Source organism: Eimeria mitis, genomic scaffold (assembly GCF_000499745.2).
Source record: "Eimeria mitis Houghton genomic scaffold, Emh_scaff5909, whole genome shotgun sequence".
Taxonomy (NCBI): domain Eukaryota; phylum Apicomplexa; class Conoidasida; order Eucoccidiorida; family Eimeriidae; genus Eimeria; species Eimeria mitis.
Window position 1 is genome coordinate 1,574 of NW_013574144.1, and position 906 is coordinate 2,479.

General features: G+C 19.1%; 1 protein-coding gene across 1 annotated transcript in view; it reads left to right on the forward strand.

Annotated features, from left to right (window-relative positions):
* EMH_0084820 (uncharacterized protein) overlaps window positions 1-233 on the forward strand; it is a gene marked incomplete at both ends in the record, with an annotated part of 546 nt that extends 313 nt beyond the window's left edge. The window contains one exon of the mRNA XM_013500822.1: window positions 1-233. Coding sequence (XP_013356276.1) covers window positions 1-233 — 233 coding nt within the window.
* Window positions 234-906: the final 673 nt, after the last annotated feature.

Genomic DNA, 906 nt, shown 5'->3' on the forward strand with positions numbered 1-906 from the left:
AGAAGAAGCAGCAGCAGAAGCAACAAAGGATAACAGTAATATACATAATAACAACAAGCAGCAGCAGCAGCAGCAGCAGCAGGAGCAGCAGCAACAGCAGCAGCAGCACTATACACAACACCAACCTGCAGCAGCAGCAGCAGCAGCAGCAGCAGGAGCAACAAATGATTGCAGCAGCAGACAAAATAAAACAAAAACAAAACAAAAACAAAAGAAAAACAAAAGAAAAATAAAATAAAAAAAATAAAAAAATAAAAAAAAAGTAAAAAAAAAAAAAATAGAAAGAACCTGTCTAAGCCAAACGAAGCCTCGATGATATGCGGCAGTATTCTTGTTTGTTTCTTTTCTTCTTCTTCTTTATTTATTTTATTTATTTTATTTATTTTATTTATTTTATTTATTTTATTTATTTTATTTATTTTATTTATTTCATTTATTTCATTTATTTTGTCTGCGGGAGAATAACAAATTTCTAGGCTTTCTCCTGACGCCTAAAAAAAACAAAAAAAAAAAATAAATAAATATATAAATATATAAATAAATAAATATATAAATAAATATATAAATATATAAATATATAAACAAGTAAATAAATAAATAAATATATAAATATGTAAATAAATAAATAAATATATGAATAAATATATAAATATATAAATATACAAATAAATGAATAAACAAGTATATAGATAAATAAATGTATAAATATATATGTATAAAGGCGAATAATAAATAAATAAAATAAATAAATAAAAAGATTAATTAAAAAAAATAAAAATAATAAACATAATAATAATAATAATAAAAATAAAATAAAATAAAATAAAATAAAATAAAATAAAATAAAAAATAAAAAATAAAAAAAATAAAGAAAAAAAAAAAAAAAAAAAAAAAAAAAAAAAAAAA